This window comes from Schistocerca americana, chromosome 2 (assembly GCF_021461395.2).
Source record: "Schistocerca americana isolate TAMUIC-IGC-003095 chromosome 2, iqSchAmer2.1, whole genome shotgun sequence".
Lineage (NCBI taxonomy): Eukaryota > Metazoa > Arthropoda > Insecta > Orthoptera > Acrididae > Schistocerca > Schistocerca americana.
In genome coordinates, this window is record NC_060120.1 from 189,746,999 (window position 1) to 189,764,269 (window position 17,271).

Here is a 17,271-nt window from a genome sequence, read left to right on the forward strand (position 1 = left end):
AGGAAAATTAAAGAGACCTTTGGAGATAAGAGGACCACTTGTATGAACATCAAGAGCTCAGATGGAAACCCAGTTCTAAGCAAAGAAGGGAAATCAGAAAGGTGGAAGGAGTATATAGAGGGTCTATACAAGGGCGATGTACTTGAGGACAATATTATGGAAAAGGAAGAGGATGTAGATGAAGATGAAATGGGAGATACGATACTGCAAGAAGAGTTTGACAGAGCACTGAAAGATCTGAGCCGAAACAAGGACCCCGGAGTAGACAACATTCCATTGGAACTACTGACGGCCTTGGGAGAGCCAGTCCTGACAAAACTCTACCATCTGGTGAGCAAGATGTATGAAACAGGCGAAATACCCTCAGACTTCAAGAAGAATATAATAATTCCAATCCCAAAGAAAGCAGGTGTTAACATATGTGAAAATTACCGAACAATCAGTTTAATAAGCCACAGCTGCAAAATACTAACACGAATTCTTTACAGACGAATGGAAATACTGGTAGAAGCCGACCTCAGGGAAGATCAGTTCCGTAGAAATGTTGGAACACGTGAGGCAATACTGACCCTACGACTTATCTTAGAAAATAGATTAAGGAAAGACAAACCTACGTTTGTAGCATTTGTAGACTCAGAGAAAGCTTTTAACAATGTTGACTGGAATACTCTCTTTCAAATTCTAAATGTGGCAGGGGTAAAATACAGGGAGTGAAAGGCTATTTACAATTTGTACAGAAACCAGATGGCAGTTATAAGAGTCGAGTGACATGAAAGGGAAGCAGTGGTTGGGAAGGAAGTAAGACAGGGTTGTAGCCTCTCCCCAATGTTATTCAATCTGTATATTGAGCAAGCAGTAAAGGAAACAAAAGAAAAATTCGGAGTAGGTATTGAAATCCACGGAGAAGAAATAAAAACTTTGAGGTTCGGCAATGACATTGTAATTCTGTCAGAGACAGCAAAGGACTTGGAAGAGCAGTTGAACGTAATGGATGTGTCTTGAAGGGAGGATATAAGATGAACACCAACAAAAGCAAAACGAGGATAATGGAATGTAGTCGAATTAAGTCGGGTGATGCTGAGGGAATTAGATTAGGAAATGAGACACTTCAAGTAGTAAAGGAGTTTTGCTATTTGGGGAGCAAAATAACTGATGATGGTCGAAGTAGAGAGGATATAAAATGTAGACTGGCAATGGCAAGGAAAGCGTTTCTGAAGAAGAGAAATTTGTTAACATCAGGTATAGATTTAAGTGTCAGGAAGTCATTTCTGAAAGTATTTGTATGGAGTGTAGCCACGTATGGAAGTGAAACATGGACGGTAAATAGTATGGACAAGAAGAGAATAGAAGCTTTCGAAATGTGGTGCTACAGAAGAATGCTGAAGATTAGATGGGTAGATCACATAACTAATGAGGAAGTATTGAATAGGATTGGGGAGAAGAGAAGTTTGTGGCACAACTTGACCAGAAGAAGGGATCGGTTGGTAGGACATGTTCTGAGGCATCAAGGGATCACCAATTTAGTATTGGAGGGCAGCGTGGAGGGTAAAAATCGTAGGGGGAGACCAAGAGAGGAATGCACTAAGCAGATTCAGAAGGATGTAGGTTGCAGTAGGTACTGGGAGATGATGAAGATTGCACAGGATAGAGTAGCATGGAGAGCTGCATCAAACCAGTCTCAGGACTGAAGACCACAACAACAACAACAACAACAACATGTTATCTAGATAAATGTATTCCCGAAATTTCATTCCTACATTAATTATTTTTTAGTGCTGCAATTTTTTTTATCAGTGTGTGTGTGTGTGTGTGTGTGTGTGTGTGTGTGTGTGTGTGTGTTTGTGTGTGTGTCAACCCCTCTGATAGTGGAAATGGCCCACAAGATCTCTGTGTACCCAAGAGAAACGGCCTGTTGCTTCTGGAAGTCCTCCCACTAGTTCGTATTCATGTCTGCCAACTTTGCACTGTTGACATACTCCACTAATTCTCAACCTTGGCAACAGTCTAATTTTAATGCTGGGCCCCACAAATTTCTGTCATTAGCTTAATGGTGGCTTTTGCAGTGCCGCAGCAAATTTTGTGGTATTAATAGTAACATAGGTTCCTGTAAACACCAATTCTAAGATAGTAAAACACAGTCTGGTTTCTCCGGTAGGTATTTCAGAATTTGCACTTGTATTCATAGCATGGAAATTACACTGGTTTCGCCAGGTGAATTGTCTGTCATATTTGCAGTCTGTCTCGCCACTTGTGGGAAGAACTTAATGTCATTATATGTAGCTTTTTGAGCACGGAGGTCACTAAACTGCTTTTTCACTTCGTTTAGCATTCATAAAAGCTGTCTTTCCATCTGTAGTTATTTGAAGTCTTGATGCAAATTCACTGTTTGACCTTATACACTGACTGGCGTTTCTGAGTCCTTCATACTCCCAGGGTAACCGATGTATAGGAGTCTTCCATAATACAAGCAGTAATAATTCAATAACATGTACGTAATCAAATAAACCAATTTTATTTGTACGATTTCGAAAATACACCTTGACAATGGAAAGTAAACTAAAAACTGTCAAAAATGAAAACAAAGAGAAAACCTAACATTCGCCAAGTTAGGTCAGTAGACCAAAGTACAACATACACACTCTAAAGGAAAAGAATGATGAGAGTGTTCGGGGAGGGGGGAATTAAAAATCTTATTCTTAAAAATCTTATTCATGTCAATTAACATATTACACCCACCCAGATGACCATGTATGTTGTGGAGGAAAGTTTAAAGTGATCACTTATGAAATATTTTCGAGAACTGGAGAGACTAAAACATTTCCTATTGAGTACAGATACATCCCTAATCCTGCAGACGGAATAAGCATGTACTACGTCACCAGCCACTGAGTGTGTACGACAACCTTTGCCACCCCGAGTACAGCAACTTTAAAATCATCAAGCTAAGCAGAATATTACATTCATTTTTTCTAAGTCCATAAATATAGCAGCATGTGTGTGTACCTTTACATTTAATAAGTGCAAATAGTGCTTCTCATCCATTAAATGCAGAAAATTAATAATTTCATGGTCTGAACAATATTTCTTTCTTTCTTTTTTCTTTCACTTCTCAACAAGGATGATTTCATCCGTATTAAGCAACATTTTCAAATGCAAGTGCCTACCTGACACTCTAATCACAACTTTAATGGAGTGTAATGTTTACGTGGAATGAAAACCAATTGTGGAAGCTGAAATACAGCAACCAGAAATGAGTTTTCAGAATCAGTATTGAACCGGAGACATTGTGAATCAGAAGTGGAATTGAGAAACTGATTTATAGAAAACCATATTTGAGAACGCACCTAAACACAGTGATTGATAAACAACCCTGCTGTTCTGACAATAGACTGTACTTACCGAGTTTACCAGGTAATGTTAATGGTTTCTGTAATTTTGTCACTCATCAGCCTGTAACTGATATTGTATTACTTTCTGTAACACTTTGTAAAGACTGAATGAGCAGTTCATAGTTCTCCTAAGAATGTTCTCCTGTGCCAATATTACAAAACAACAAGGCCTGATGGTCTTAGTGCCCGGAGACATTGACTATGGGTATGTGCACCACTCTTGTGTGAATGTGACAGGTTTTTTTTATTTCTGAGCTGAAATATTTATATTATTCCCTTTTGCTGTGCATGTCTGCGAGTCAATGCCTCCTCTGTGTGTTAAGTAGCAATGTATCCTTTCCATATAGTTGTTATTCCATCCTGGATATTCCACGGTTTGGATGCAAAATATAATTTACATTTTGCAATGTAAATGCCTATAGCATGCATAAACAAGAAGACAAAAAGAAGTCCTCAAAATCACTTTTATGAAAATTGCAACATCAAAATAGCCAGCCCTATTAACATAGAAAAACTCACTCCTTGTTCTCCATATTTTCCAAAGGAAATAAATGTTAATACTATGAGGTATTAGTGTTTCTATAACATTATTTTTATTCTTTTGTTTGCATGCAGTAAGCAGAATTAATTATGAACTCCATGCAGTAAGCAGAATTAATTATGAACTCCATGCAGTAAGCAGAATTAATTATGAACTCTGTCAAAACACCCACCATGAATTTTGCCATTACTAAAAGCAACTACTAACACTGCAAGTTCCTTAATGCTCTCAGTACATCTGAACTGTTTCAAAGACGGATGGTTCCTCATAAACTGCCTTTTGTCACTTAATACTGGGCAGTGCAAGATGCTGTGATGATTACACTACTTGAAACTGTTCAAGTCCCATTTCAGCTCACAGTTAATTTGCCACGAAGGTTCTAGACTGCGGTGCTGGCACAAAGTAGTCAGCTGGGATAAAGGGGAGAGGGAGAGAGAGGGGGGGAGGGGGGAGGGGGAGAGAGAGAGAGAGAGAGAGAGAGAGAGAGAGAGAGAGAGAGAGAGAGAGGTGGTTTACAGATGGACACACACTTGATGTTAACATCACCGACAATGAGAAGAAGAATGGTGAGATAGTTCTGACTGAGAAGGGAACGGAGTTTGCAAGGAAATGCTGACAAACACAAGGATCAGCAAGTCAATGGTGTGGTGATATCACAATATACAGAAATACAATTTTTGCAGAAACTTCAGCTTTTGTTGCATAGAAGTGCACTTCCAGACTAGCTAATAAACTCTGAAAACACTGTTCCGTTTACTGGATTTAGTTTCAAAAGGTGCCAGAATAGACAGCTCGTCTTATGCGAATGAAAGGATATACTGTACATGCTAAGACAGCACAATAAATTAGATTTTCAGAAAGAAATGAAGCATCAGAATTATAGTTGTCATTGGGTTCATACACACTGCACTGTGAATAAATACTGACATTTTGACAGTATGTTAGAAGTATTGCCAAACAGAAGTGTTTGGCGAACGTTTCATTGCCATCCGTGCAGGCATCAAGTGGTACAAATTTTGTTGTGTTCATTTCTGCAAAACTTAAGACTATAAATGGACAAAAGATAATTTTTAAAAAGTGTAGAGATAAAGAAAGCCAAACTTCTGGCATTAATTAAGTAGGACTAGCCTCCTCCTGCTTATTCAAATGACAAAATTTTGAAAGAAAATGGTTCACCTTCCACTGCCATAATACCATTTATGGTGACCCTGTCTGGTTCAGGGCTTTCAATGTGACACATCTTCATTGAGTTATAGGTCACCTTCATCAACTTTATATTTAAGTAGTTTCTCATTTGGCCTTACAAGGATGAGTGGATCTGCTACCAGACCTTCCCACCAGAAAAAAATCAACAGAAATCAATGAGAATCTGACTCCAACCTACATCTCATTAGTAAAAGGATGATAACCACTGTACCATGAGGACATTCTGCTTGGAGAGTATATAGACATTCTTAAAAAGGTGCTAACCAAATTTGAAACAAGGTTTGACGTTATATTGCACCAGGGAGCACAGAGGAATTTTTTTTACCATGTGGACATTGATTGTGTAAATCACACAAAGATAATGGAAATCTCACAAGCTGTGACATGGTCACGAATTTAACAGTGACCCAAAAATAGAAGAAATTTCCTTTACTTCATGTCTAAGGTCACAATTTTTTTTTTGTCATCCGACTACCCGATTTGGTTTATAATGACTATCTCCACATCTGCAGCAATATATGGGAAAAAACTCAAATACGACTAGCAGATTGTCTACGGCTTAAAATAATAAAACAGACCATGATTAAAAGTATTACTGACCTACAAGTCCATTTGTGCGCTTTAAGTATGATGAGGCATACCTATTTTATAAAAACATCAGTGCCAGCATTGTCAAACATATAAATAATAGTATACAGGAGTGCCATCTTGCCACCAGCACTACTGTTCAAAACAAACTGCTGTGCAGTAGCCACAAAATGTTTGTGTTTCAAGTTCGCTAGAAGTCGTTACTGTATGTGTACAAATATTCTTCAGTGATAATTGAACCATGTAAAATGAAGGGGGATACGATCAGTAAAGTCTGCAATGGACTTATACGTTAATTTTTATATTATTCTGTGCACTCAGAAAGCTGTTTATTATTTACGTCATTCCCTAGAATATCACCATATGAGCATATGTCAATTACTGTTTGTTAACTCTTTCCATTTTAACAATCTAACTTTTGTCCTGTTTCATTTCACTGCTTTTTATTACTGTAATGCCTCTTATGCATTACCAGCCCATTACAGACTTAACTGATTGTATCCCCTTTATTTTACATCGTATAATTATCGTTGAAGAATACATGTATAATTACAGTAGCAACATCTGATGAAACTTCCAACATAAACATTTTGTGGTTACTGTACAGTAGTTTGTTGTGAATAGCAGAGCTGCTGACAAGATGACTTGTGTATACTATTATTTATATACGTTTGACAATCCTGGCGCTGATTTTGTGTTTAGCATTTGATGATGCCACTACAGCTCCAGTATAATAGAGCATGTTTTTATTAAAACAGATATGCCTCATCATATTTAAAGTGCACATATGCACATGTGTCAGTAATACTTTTCATCATGGTCTATTTTATTGTTTTAAGCTGTAGACTACCTGCTAGTTGTATTTGTGTCCCCCCCCCCCCCCCCCCCTCACACACACAAATTTTGCTGCAGATCGGAAGATGGTCATTATAGACCGAAACCAGTAGTCTGATGACATAAAAATTTGTGACCACAGACCTGAAGTAAACGAAATTTATAATGGAAATAACTGAACTGCAGTGTGGGAACAAATTAAAAGACAAGTATCAGATGAGAAGGACTAAGTGATATCAATCATAGTAACATTTCCTGAAACTTCAAAGACATACAGCACACACTTTTTCAAATCCATGTGCAACTACGAGCAGTTCATTTTCTTGTGCAAATGTGTAGAACATAAGAAAGATGAAACATATCTGATAATCATCCTAAATGTGTTCCAAGGCTGAATTGTTCACAATAAAATCATTCTAAACACAGAGTCTTAGCCAAGCAAAAGCAAAGAAATTGAGGAGACGATAACAGCAAACTATTCTCCAAAGATTTTCCATGCTCTATTTTTTGATTCCTTAGTATTGCATAGCAGTTAGTTCATTGCTGGATAAAATGACCATACAAAAGTGAGTGAAATGAAAACCTTAAATTTGTAATAACAAATCAAAATTTCACACCATTATCCTGTAAGTTGGTAAGTGTGCTACAAACAGCGTGCAGACTGGCCTGTAGGTGGCAGCATAGTGCAGATGCACACATACCGTTGCAGTTTCAGTATAAAGATGGACACCCCACTTCCGACTTGCACCAGGGAAGAACAGCATTCTGTTATTCGGTTTTTGCGTAGTGAAGGTGTGAAACCTATTGAAATTCATCGATGAATGAAGGTGCAGTACAGTGATGCTTGTTTGTCACAGCAGGAGTCTACGAATGGAGTAGGAAGTTCGCAAATGGTGTGACTTCAGTGGAAGATGCTCCTCGTCCAGGTCAGGCACAACTAGTTGTGATTCCACGGAACATTGCATCGGTTAAAGCCATAGTGAAGGAAAACCGCCGAGTGACACTGAATGACATTGCAGCATGTTTACATATTAGCACACCACACTGTGCATGATATACTCAAGTTCCACAAAGTGTCTGGAAGATGGGTGCCACGGCAGCTGACTCCTGAAATGAGAGAATGATGTGTTGATGCTTGTGAAGAACTTCTTTGGCACTTTGAATGAGAAGGTGATGGCTTCCTTGCAAGAATGGTTACTGGGGACGAAACCTGGGTTCACTTCCACCAACCAGAAATGAAGAGAGCAAGCAAGGAATGGTGCCATTCTTCATCACCAAAACCAAAGAAGTTTCAAACAAAACCATCAGCAGGGAATGTTATGCCGACTCGCTTTTGGGACGAAAAAGGCATCATTTTGGAGCATTACATGCCTAGAGGGACCACTGTCACCAGTGCATCATACACAGGTCTCCTAAAAAACCATCTGCGGCCTGCAATCAAATCAAAGCGACATGGATTGCTGTCAGCAGGTGTCCTTTTGCAACATCACAATGGAAGGCCCCACAACTGCCCGTACAACAGTTGCAACAATCACAGATCTGCATTTTGAGTGTCTTCCTCATCCACCATACTCACCAGACCTTGACCCAAGTGATTTCCATATGTTTGGACCACTCAAAGACGCAATCAGAGGAAATAAGTTCCAGTCTGATGAAGAGGTACGCCACACAGTGCACGAGTGGTTGCGCGGACTACCAAAATAATTTTTTTCAAATGGAATTTATGCACTTATTAAGTGCTGGAGGACTTGCATTGAGTGTGGGGGATATTATGTTGACAAGTGGTACAGCTTTCTACCACTTCTGCACAATAAACAATGTTTAAAAAAATATTTAAGGTTTTCATTTGACTCACCCTCGTAGATTAGTTAATTCATTTTGGTAGTTGTTACATTTATTTTTCCTAGTTTTCTTTATTCGCAGTTGTTTGTTTTTCACTTTAACTGATTTGTAATAAAGTTCACTGTAATTATCTTCTTCATTAAATGTTGAATGTGTGTGATCAGTTCTTCTGACCTTTTGCTTTAGGTTTCCAGAGCTTTAATTGGTCACCAGAACATTTACTAGTAATTAAACTGCAGTTGTCTCGAATTTACTACCAGCAACATAATGAGTTTCAGCCCACTGTGCAACAAATGATGCAGCTGACAACACGTCACTGTATGAAGCGTCTTCTAGCAATGAGCACTCCTGCTTCCCAGACCAAGAGCAATATTCCTCTACTCTACAGAGCTCTCTCCTGCAAAGGGCAGCCCTGAGATAATCCATCAAAATCATAACCAGAAAGAACCTCATCAACCTAAATACTACATATTACCTCAGCATGGACTTCATTAAATAACGGTGAAGGCCATATCCAGAACACAACGTTCAACATTACATACAAGGTCTGAGAGAGTTGGTACATTTCAATAAAAGACAGCACAACACAAAGACTGCAAACCCATGGTGAAGAGAAAAACACCAACAGGGATAAAATGAGCGTGCTCCGAACTCTGAAAATCATCCCAAAACATCTCACTAATGAGAAATCAGTCTCTAGCTGAAATATTGTGTATGACTGCCAGGATGTTCCAACTGTCCACCAAAGAACTTTCCACACGAGTTTATCTGAAGAATGGAAAAAGACAGGAAACTGGAAAACTGCAATATATACCATTGCACACATTTTGGTTTATAATAAACTCGTTCTTCCTGTCTAAACATAGTTAATGAAACTTCGTGGCATATTAGAAAACTGATAAGATCTTGGACCCAGAACATTGTCTATAGTGGCTAACTTTCTTACCAACTGCACTACCCAGGCATGAGCAATCGATCCTGACAGCTTCAATTCTGGCAGTACTTCTCCCTTATTCTCCAAACCCCACAGCGGCCTTCTTCATTATGTCACTTAGTTACCTTTCTGGTGCTTCCAGAATGAAGCTTTCACACATACATGCGATATTGGTACACCAAGAATGAACTTCAACAATGGTATGCTTCTATGAAGTTGCTCACATCGCTAAGAAGCTGAACAATATCTTAAAATTATTCCACGCCATACATTAAAATTAATTTTTTTTACCTAGTACGTTTCCTTGAGGGCATACGACCAGAACGCTCTCTGTCTACATCTCGAGGTACACGCTCCCTCTTGGATGAAGGAGACATTTTTCTCTTTGACGGTGGCACTGGAGAGAATGAACGCACTTTGGATCCACGCATTGGTGGAGAGCGACTCCGATGTCTCATGGGAAACTCTGGGACTTCGCTACTGAAATTCAAGCAATTGGTGACAGTCAAATGAATTACATTACGTTCACTCTTCACTGGTTGGTTAGTCAAAATTATGACTTCTTACTATGGTGTGATGTATGTCAACTGGTTTACAAATATAATACACTTTTTCAGTGAAAAATATGGCTACATGTTGAGCAAGTTCAAGACATGTTTTCAAACTAAGATCAACTGTGTTTTTAATTAGATTATCTTGTATTTACCTTATTTAATGCTTAGTAAAATTATCATCAAATACACAAAAATTTAATTATAATCAAGAACATTCGGTGATACACCTCCTCCTTCCACTCCCACTGAAACTAGGCACAAATAGTTAACAGAAATCTAACAATGCTAGAATGAAATTTTCATTCTGCAGAGAAGTGTGTGCTGATACAAAACTTCCTCGCAGATTAAAACTGTTCGCTGGACCGAGACTCGAACTCAAAACTTTGCCTTATGCAGGCAAGTGCTCTACCAACTGAGCTACCCAAGCACAAGTCGCAACATGTCCTCATAGCTTACTTCTGCCAGTACCTCACCTGCCAAACTTGCAGGTCTCCAGCAAAACTTCCAAGACTAGTAATCCTGGAAGAAAGGATATTGCAGAGACATGGCTCAGCCACAGCCTGGGGGACGTTTCCAGAATGAAATTATTGCTCTGCAGTGGTGTGTGCACTGACTTGAAACTGTGAGGACAGGTCATAAGTTGTGCTTGAGTAGCTCAGTTGGTAGAGCACTCGCTGCGAAAGGCAATGTCCCTAGCTCGAGGCCCGGTCCGGAACTAAGTTTCAATCTGCCAAGAAGTTTCATCTAACAATGCTATTAATCAACAGTGTTGTTGCCGTCATCGTTTTCCTCAGTCCCTAGACTGGTTTTACACAGCTTAACATTATGACAAACATTTTCTGTTACTTTAAAGCATTGTGCCGAAACATTGCTAAATGAGGGATCTCTGTCTTTGATGGGCAAGTCTGGCAACACTTCACGCCAAAGCCATCTAAAGCTGATTCAAACAAATTTGTCTCAGATTTTATCCAACTTCCCATTTCCAAATGTCAACACATATAGTTTATATATATTGGTTGTTAATTCAATATCTTGAGTTCACTACAGTCAGAATAAAGCACAATCAACCACTACAGTTTTCCCCCTAGCTGCTTCTATGTTATTTGTTGTCAGTCACACCACACTGCTAACCTTTTATGCACTCTGTTTTCTTAGCCAATTGTTTTATACTTTTCTTGCAGTAACACAAAATTTCACCTGAATTTCTTGATATCACCCTTTTTCAGTCTATTCATATAACCCATCGTTTCATTTCTGCTGTATTCCTCCCTCACCCCTTTTGTTTTTCAGTTTCTCCTATTTCAATTATGTGCATGCTACAGAACATCCATCTCATTTCAAATACAGTTTCCTAAGTCTGAGGTACCTGACTTTACCCCATTATTCTGAGAAGTGCAAAACAGCTACTGTACATTTGATTTTGTGTACCGACATTTGTTCCTCACAGGAAATGTAATGAGAAATAACAAATTAAATTTGAGAAAAGTTTTGCTGTCTCCTATATTCCAATTAACAACACAGTGAACATCACCCAAATATACTTTGTTTCTTTTCAAAATGTCATTTGTATTCAAATACCTAGAAAGTAATTTCTCATTATGTACATCAATGAAGGGTGCTCTGAAGTATACCACTCCCAACCCCTCCCTCAAGTAATTCACACAGAGGTGCCTTTTTCATAGTACCTCCTACTTCATGATGCTGAACACTGCCGAAAGCTGCGTCTCAATTTTTGACTATCTAAATTTTGCCAAAATCTATCCAATCAACTGAAAGTTTCTCACATCTTTCAAAATATCAAACAGGTGAAAATTATTATAAAATATATAACTTGCAATAAATAAACCAACAGCTGTATTTTCATGCCTAATTTTTTTCCAGGGGCAACAAGTTTCAGCATTCCATTATGTCATGATCATGCCCTCTATAGTGTCTAAGCTTATACTGACAGACAAAAAAATCAAGCAAAAGTGAAACAGTATCTGCACCGGCATATGTAACACAGCTATACGCTCAAACAATCTGAGCGCAACTACACTTAGTACAACACAGAGACCGATTATACAGCAGGAAGAGAAAATAGTGTCAGCCCACACTTGGTCCAAAGAAGAAAACAAGAAAAATTGCTAGATATTTGTTTATTTTGTTAGTCTTCAGAGTGGTTTAATGAGATCCACCACAAATTGCTCTCCCATGCCATCCTCTTCATCCCAAAGTAGCACTCACACCCAATATACTCCTCAATTATTTATTTGATGTATTCTAATCTCCGTCTTCGACTACGGCAACGGCCTTGCCGCAGTGGATACACCGGTTCCCATGAGATCACTGAAGTTAAGCATTGTCGGGCGTGGTCGGCAGGTGGATGGGTAACCATCCAGGCAGCCATGCACTGTTGCCATTTTTCAGGGTGCACTCAGCCTCGTGATGACAATTGAGGAGCTACTCGACCGAATAGTAGCAGCTTTGGTCAAGAATACCATCTTATGACCAGGAGAGCGGTATGCTGACCCCACGCCCCTCCTATCCCGATCCTCCACCGAGGATGACACAGCGGTCGGATGGTCCCAGTAGGCCACTAGTGGCCTGAAGACGGAGTGTCTACAGTTTTTACTCTCTACACCTCCCTGAAGTATCACAGGAGTTATTCCTTGTCATCCTAAAGAACGTTCTATCATCCTGCCCTCCTCCTTGTCAATGTTTCTCACGTTCTGATCCTCAACGACGCAGCAAAGAACCTCATTTCTTATCTTGTCAGTTCACCTAATTTTCTACATTCTTCTACAGTACCACTTCTCTAACACTTCCACTCTCTTCTTTTCCAGTTTTTCCATAATCCATGATATACTTCCTTACAATTTTGTGCTCATATATATTCTCATAAATTTCTTCCTCAAATTAAGGTCAGTGTCTTATACTAGCATACAACATCACCACCAGGAATGCTCTCCCTGCTTATGCTGGTCTGTTTTTCACATCCTCTTACTTCATCTGTCATATATTATTTTGCTTGCAAGGTAGCAGAATTATTATATCTTGTCTATATCATGGCCCTCAATTTTGATGCTACATTTTTCTCTGACCTCATTTATGTTGCTCCTCATTACTTTTGCCTTTCTTTGATTTACTCATAATCCATAGTATGTGCTCATTAGGCTTTTTCATTGCATTTGAAAGGTCCTACAATTCTTCTTCACTATGAAAATAACAATCTCATCAGCAAAATCTGATCATTTATGACATTTCACCTTGTATTTTAGTCCCGCTTCTGAAACTATAATTTCCTTTGTTGCTTCTTCGATGTATAGACTGCAAAGCTGGGGCAAAAGAAATCATCACTTTCTTAAACCTTTCAAATCTATGCATTTCGTTCTTGGTCTTCCATTGTTATTGTTGCCTCCTGGTTCTTGTACATATTTGTATTACCAGTCATTTCCTACAACTTATGATAGTTAGTTGTTTTTTTTTTTTTGGTGAATTTCTGATATCTTTGTCCTCTAAACTGTCACTCTCTTTTTAGGTCAACCAATCCTATGAATGTGTCTTGATTTTTCCAAGTCTTGCTCCTATTATTAAGCACAGTGTCAGAACTGTCTCCTCAAAACCTTTATCTTTTCTAAACCAAACTGATTGTCACCTACCAGATCCTCAATTTATCTTTCACGTTCTACTATACATTATTCTGAGTGGTATGTATCTGAAATTCTATACAAGATTCTTTAATCCACAACTTATAGACAATCTTTTGGCTTGTACAGATACTTCATGCACATGGATATTCAGTCCTATAGAGAGTATTTGTGTAACTTGGTTGGTTGGTTGGTTTAAAAGAGGGAGGAAGGGACCAAACTATGAGGTCATCCGCCCCTTGTTCCTAATAAAACAATGCCACAAGTGTGAGAATAAAGCAGACGAGACATTAACACAAAACGGAAAGAAAGGAAAAACCACAAGAACAAACAAAAAGCAACGAACACTAAAAGGAACAAAAGAAGACAATAAAACAACAGAGTGATGCAAGAAACAGTTAGAAGAGAGTAAAACAAGGAAGCAGATTACAGTGGCTGGCCTACCACGGAAATAAAAAGGAAAAGCCAGCCATCCTGCAACGCATTAAAACCTCCACCCTAAAAGCACTAGGGTGGGGGACATAGAGGGACAAAGGACATGCGCTAAAACTCAGATCGAATGATAAAACTCACCCCTATGGATGAAATGTAAAACCAAATCGGCTGATGAGGCATTGTCTGCTAAAATTAATGATAACAAGTCCGGCAAACAAAGATGAAGTCGCAGGGCAGCCAAAGAAGGACAGAGCAGTAGATAATGGGCCACTGTCAACCAGGTGCCGCACCAACACTGAGGTGGGTCTTCACGGCGCAGGAGGTAGCCGTGGGTCACCCAGGCATGGCCAATGCGGAGCCGGCAGAGAAACACAGAGTCCCTGTGAGACGCCGTCATCGAGGACTTTCACACATTCGTGGTCCCCTTACTGGCTCACAGTTTGTTGTGCATACTGAGATTTTGCCATTCCGTATCCCAAAGCTGAAAAATCTTGTGGCATAATAACGAACGCAGGTCAGTTGTGGGGATGCCCAACTCCAGAAGTAGTTTCCGTGTAGCCTGTTTGGCCAGCCTGTGAGCAAGTTCATTTCCTGGGATTCTGACATGACCAGGGGACCAGGCGAACACCACTGAACAACTGGACTGTTCCAGGACATAGATGGACTCCTGGAGGGACGCTACCAAAGGATGACAAGGGTAGCACTGGTCGACAGTTTTCAGGCTGCTCAAGGAGTCAGTACACCAAAGAAAAGACTTCCCAAGGCACGAACGGAGAAACTGATGTGCGTGAGAAATGGCCACCAGCTCTGCAGTGAATACACTGCTGCCATCGGGTAAGGAATGCTGTTCAATATGGCCGCTGTGTACGTACGCAAAGCCAACGTGGCCATCAGCCATAAAGCCAACTGTATAAACCACTTCAGAGCCCCGGAACACATCAAGAATCAAGAGGAAGTGATAGCGGAGAGCTGCAGGGTTAATGGAGTCGTTAGGGCCACGTGAAAAGTCCAGACGAAGCTGCGACCGAAGTGTACAACATAGAGGAGTACGTGAAAGGAGTGGAAGTAGAGGTGGTAAAGAGAAGGACTCCAAGTCCAGAGTGAAGGGACCGCACACGAACCACAATCATTAGCCTTGACCAGGGCTGCTGATGCGGGAGATGAACTGCCGTGGACGGGAAAAGGAGACAGTAATTTGGATGCTCCGGAGAACTAAGAATGTGTGCTGCTTAACAGGCGAGCAGCTGTGACCGTCTGTTCTGCAATGGAAGGACCCTAGCCTCCACCAACAAGCTGGTCACCAGACTTGTCCTAATAGCTCCTGTCGCTAGTCGAACCACACAGTGGTGCACAGGGTCTAGTAAATGTGACACTGAGGGCGCTGCCAAACCATAACCACACTCCCATAGTCAATTCGGGATTGAGCCGCAGCAGCATAGAGTGATCTGCACCACAATTGGTGTTGCTCAGGCAATGGAGGGCATTGAGGTGCTGCCAGCACTTGCGCTTAAACTGACGAAGATGAGGAAACTAAGTCAATCAAGTGTCGAAAACCAGTCCTAAGAATCAATATGTCTCCACTACAGTGACTGGAATATCAGTAAGGTAAAGTTCTGGGTCCAGATGAACGATACAATGCCGACAGAAGTGCATGACACATGACTTTGCGGCTGAAAACTGGAAACCGTGGGCTAGAGCACACAACTGCGCCTTGTGGATGGCTCCCTGTAGGCGACACACAGCAACACCAGTACTGGAGCAGCAGTACGAAATGCGGAAGTCATCTGCTTACAGAGAAGGTGAGACCGGGGGGCCGACAGTTGCTGCTAGACCGTTAATGGCCACTAGAAAGATACTCAATACAGAGCCCTGCAGGACTCCATTCTCCTGGGTATGGATGGAACTATGGGAGGCATCAAGTTGGACACAGAAAGTACGGAGCGACAGGAAGTTTTGGATGGGTCAATCCATTTAAAATCACCCAATATGAATAAAATTTATGGCTCAACATTTTTTATTTTCTTGATTTTTTTTATCATGAGTTCCCTATAGGCAGGCATTCACAAAACACTGTTTTAAAAATTTTTATAAGTCATAGTTTTTTTCTGGCAGCAATTTTTACAATGGCGGTTGGGCAAATTTTAGTGGAAATCGACGTTTGCAGAAAGTTTAATTGCCAAGTTATATTGAAAGATATCAGAATAATTCAAAAACCAGTGTGCTCAGCATGAAATGAACTTCAGGCATAATTTTTTTTAATTTTTCTATCATGCAAGAGAGTCACTCAAACTCTTTCTGTAAAGACACTGGAAAAATTTATCAATCTTCACTTTTTAAGGACTTCAGTTTTTATGAAGGAAGGGAGACTCACTAATAATATGTTATCTCTGTGTTGTATACTTACATAACTATCTGCAGTAAAAGTTGCAGTCCTGAGAATGCATTCCTGTTTCTTCTAGAGCTTTTCAAAAATGGCCAAAACCCTTCTAACGTCAATTTTCGCAGGTCAGTATCTAAAAAGGGACTGAATGAAAACAAGTGAACATTTTACAGAATGTTCTTTATTCTCATGGGAATATCTCACAAAAAATTATGACAGACTCAACTACATTGAGAGTAACAGAGCAGCAAATTTCAGTAAAAACGCTACCCCTCACATGCTCGTGCAGTGCCTAGTTAGCAAACAAGGGCTTGAAATTATTACTGTTGACATTGGTCAAATAATGTTTAAATCATTACATACAATAAATGATCAAATATTTCTACTTTTAAAAAAACAATGGGCAGAGATAACAATTGGTAAGAGTTATAGTTCATAAAATTAATGGTACATTTGTTGTACTACACTTGCGTACAGTATACACATAAAAATGTTTCTCCATGTATACAGATTTAAAACTTCAGTTGTAACTACTTGCCAGCTGCAATTTTCATTTGGGAGTTAAACAAACACGATATTGCGTTGCATAGTTTATCAGTTATGTTGTGTGCATTTCTTTCACCCTTCTGGTCCAAGAACTGCCTTTCAACTTTCCAACAATGACACTGCTTGGGCGCCTGCAAATAAAACAGTACGAAAGCTGACTCCACTGGAACTCACAACAGTGTCTGGTAGAACACACAACGTAACTGATAAACTATGCAATGCAATATCATGTTTGTTTAACTCCCTAATGAAAATTGCAGCTGGCAAGTAGTTACAACTGAAGTTTTAAATCTGTATACATGGAGAAACATTATTATGTGTATACTGTATGCAAGTGTAGTACAACAAATGTACCATTAATTTTAAGAATTAGAACTCTTACCAATTGTTATC

At 39.7% G+C, this 17,271-nt stretch overlaps 1 protein-coding gene across 5 annotated transcripts in view; it reads right to left on the bottom strand.

The window, feature by feature from the left end:
• LOC124596230 (serine/arginine repetitive matrix protein 1-like) overlaps positions 1-17,271 on the bottom strand; it is a 181,303-nt gene that overhangs the window by 127,383 nt on the left and 36,649 nt on the right. For 3 of the 5 annotated variants that reach the window (XM_047135289.1, XM_047135291.1, XM_047135292.1), the window contains exon 3: positions 9,626-9,814. The exons of 1 other annotated variant lie outside the window; for it this stretch is intronic. In XM_047135289.1, coding sequence (XP_046991245.1) covers positions 9,626-9,814 — 189 coding nt within the window. The remainder of the gene's footprint in view (positions 1-9,625; positions 9,815-17,271) is intronic. One more of the 5 variants, XM_047135290.1, reaches the window with a different exon arrangement.